Here is a 2,498-nt window from a genome sequence, read left to right on the forward strand (position 1 = left end):
CTCAGAATATCATGTTTAATCATCAACAAATGCATATTCTTTAAGAGTTGTTGCTAAATGTTAGCAGAATTTTACTGAAGAGTGACAACTACATTACAAGCATTTTTAAAATGATATTCAGCACCCATTATTCTGCATCAGAGACAGTGTTCATTATTTTTGCAGAAATGATAAAAAAAATCAAACATGCCTGGCTAACATTTTCGTTTATTTTTTCCAAATATTAAATAATTAATAAATATTAATACTTAGTGAGAAACTATGAATTAACTAATTAAAGATGACAACATTTTAAAAAGTGCTTTCTGGTATGAAAATCAATTTACATAATTCAGGTTGTCGAACAACAATTTACAATTTGAAATATCTATTCAGATTATTGTTGACTGATTTTGGTTAAAGATAATTTGAGGTAGCATCACTGGCTGTTCTTCACAATCTGGCTGCAGTCAAGGGATCACAAGTTCTTTATAAGTTTTCATTGGGTGATCCTCGATGTATTTCTTTATATACCAGCAGGAGATGTGAGCCTTGAGGTGTTTTTCAACCAGGAAGTCCATGGCAGCCTGTAAAAGAAGTATACAGTAAATACAGCTTGTTAGACCCTGCACATGCCTGCATGAAGTTTAAGTTACCTGTGACAGCAATGCAGCAACACCTTGGCCCCTAAATGTGTCTGGAACATACGTTGACACTAAGTCCACTTCCTTCTCTCCGATGAATTTGTAGTGCAGCACTGCACACTCTGCATGGCCGCCTGGGGAAACAGGAGGAGAAAGACTCAGTGTTTAATTAAAATGACTCGGATCAGAAAAAGGACCCTTAAAAAGAGAATTAAACATGTGAATCCAACTGTTTACTTTTAAGTACTTAAAGGTGGGGTAGGTAAGTTTCAGAAACTGGCTCGAGATACACTTTTTGTTATATTCCATGGAATGCTCTTAACATCCCGATAGCAATGAATATCTTAAGTGCTTTGACAAAAAATCCATAAAAAAATTCATCTGTAGAAGCCGTAATACTGTAAAAAGTACAACCAACGATTGGTTGGTTGTACTTTTGGCCTACCTGCCTGTCAGCCTTCCATCGGGACACAAACTTATCTCGTGCCCTCATTGGTCATGTGCGCGTTCGTGTGTGTTGGAGGAGGGGCTCTGTAAGGAAGTGGCGGATTTTCTCCGGTTGTGTATTTTCAAATTCTAGCGATATCGAGCCGGTTTCTCAAACTTACCTACCCCACCTTTAAGTATTTATTGATTTAGCTCATATTTTCTTGAATTCTAATTGGGTGAGGGACATGAGGTGAAAGTGAAATTCTATGAGACCAAAACAAGCCTTTTGCTTACCCATTTGATAGACGTCAAAATAATGACTTACCATGAATATTTGGTGAAAGTGTCTCATTATTTTCGAACAACTAATTCATTTTCTTGAGACACTATGCGATCATTTTTGGGAAGTTTATTTTTATTTTGAGATAGTGAAGTAATTATTTAGGGAAGAAATGTGTCATTTAAAAACACAGTTTTAATTATTGTGGGGAAACTAGTCTCAGTGTCATTATAAAGATGTACAGGCTTGTCTTTTAATCATATTGGCGTAAATTGTCTTCCATAAAACTCCCTCCGCAAATAGCTACTTTTAAGTGTGCCCTTCTAGACGGCTTCAGCGGTTCAACTGTTACTTACTAGCCAACAATATGCTGAAATGTGTCACCTTTGCTAATGATATATATGCCGAACTGTTCGGTGGATATAAACACATCATAACAATTACAAATCGTACATATCGGCTGCGAAACGTGTACCATTGACAAAGTTACAGTAAATTCCCTTATTTTTAGATGATGTTTCGCTTGGTGTTATTGTCTCACAAAAACGAAACTGCCAATATAAATGGAAAATTGAACTCATTATCTTTAAAGAAATACATGTTTAATTTAACGGTGAACTAATCAATCGCATATATGTGTTCTAGTAGGCCGCGAGTAGACGCCGGGTTCTCTTACAGGACTTCCCCGGGCTGAGCAGCGTCATGCTCGGCTATATGTGCTTACCTGCCCCGCTGCCCGGAGTGACGGTGAAGCGCCGGTTCTGTCGGTCGTGTTCCACCGATAAACTGCAGCCGGAGCATAACGCCCTGAAGGCAGTCTGTGGACCCTTAATTTGGAGGTTTAACGAGGTGAGTCTGGAGAAGATTTGAAATGCCATTTATAGCCTACATTAAAAAGACACGGATAATAACTAAGCAGCATGTAATTGTGGTTGTTGTAAAGACAGACCACAAGGGGGCACCACATGCTAGAAAAAGATAATGATTAACTTATCCATAACCTTTCTTTGATCTCCATTTTACAGAACAAACAGAGGTTATTAAAAATGCAATTACATATATGTTGTTTTGTTAACGTTAATGTGTTTTATTTATTTACATAATCTATACAACAATATATAACAGTAATAGGCCTACTAGTAATACTATTAATACATTTTTTAAAG

General features: G+C 36.9%; 1 protein-coding gene across 1 annotated transcript; it reads right to left on the reverse strand.

Moving 5' to 3' along the window:
- On the reverse strand, positions 1 to 2,282 carry LOC117451101 (protein NATD1-like). Its single transcript, XM_034089216.2, has 3 exons — positions 2,057 to 2,282; positions 636 to 757; positions 1 to 566 (listed from the first exon to the last, which is right to left on the reverse strand). Exons 1-3 carry the CDS (start codon positions 2,208 to 2,210, stop codon positions 450 to 452), a joined length of 393 nt encoding a protein of 130 aa, XP_033945107.1. The 5' UTR covers positions 2,211 to 2,282; the 3' UTR covers positions 1 to 449.
- Between the last annotated feature and the right edge of the window lie 216 nt (positions 2,283 to 2,498).

The sequence above is a fragment of the Pseudochaenichthys georgianus genome, chromosome 8, assembly GCF_902827115.2.
Source record: "Pseudochaenichthys georgianus chromosome 8, fPseGeo1.2, whole genome shotgun sequence".
In the NCBI taxonomy this organism is placed as follows: domain Eukaryota; kingdom Metazoa; phylum Chordata; class Actinopteri; order Perciformes; family Channichthyidae; genus Pseudochaenichthys; species Pseudochaenichthys georgianus.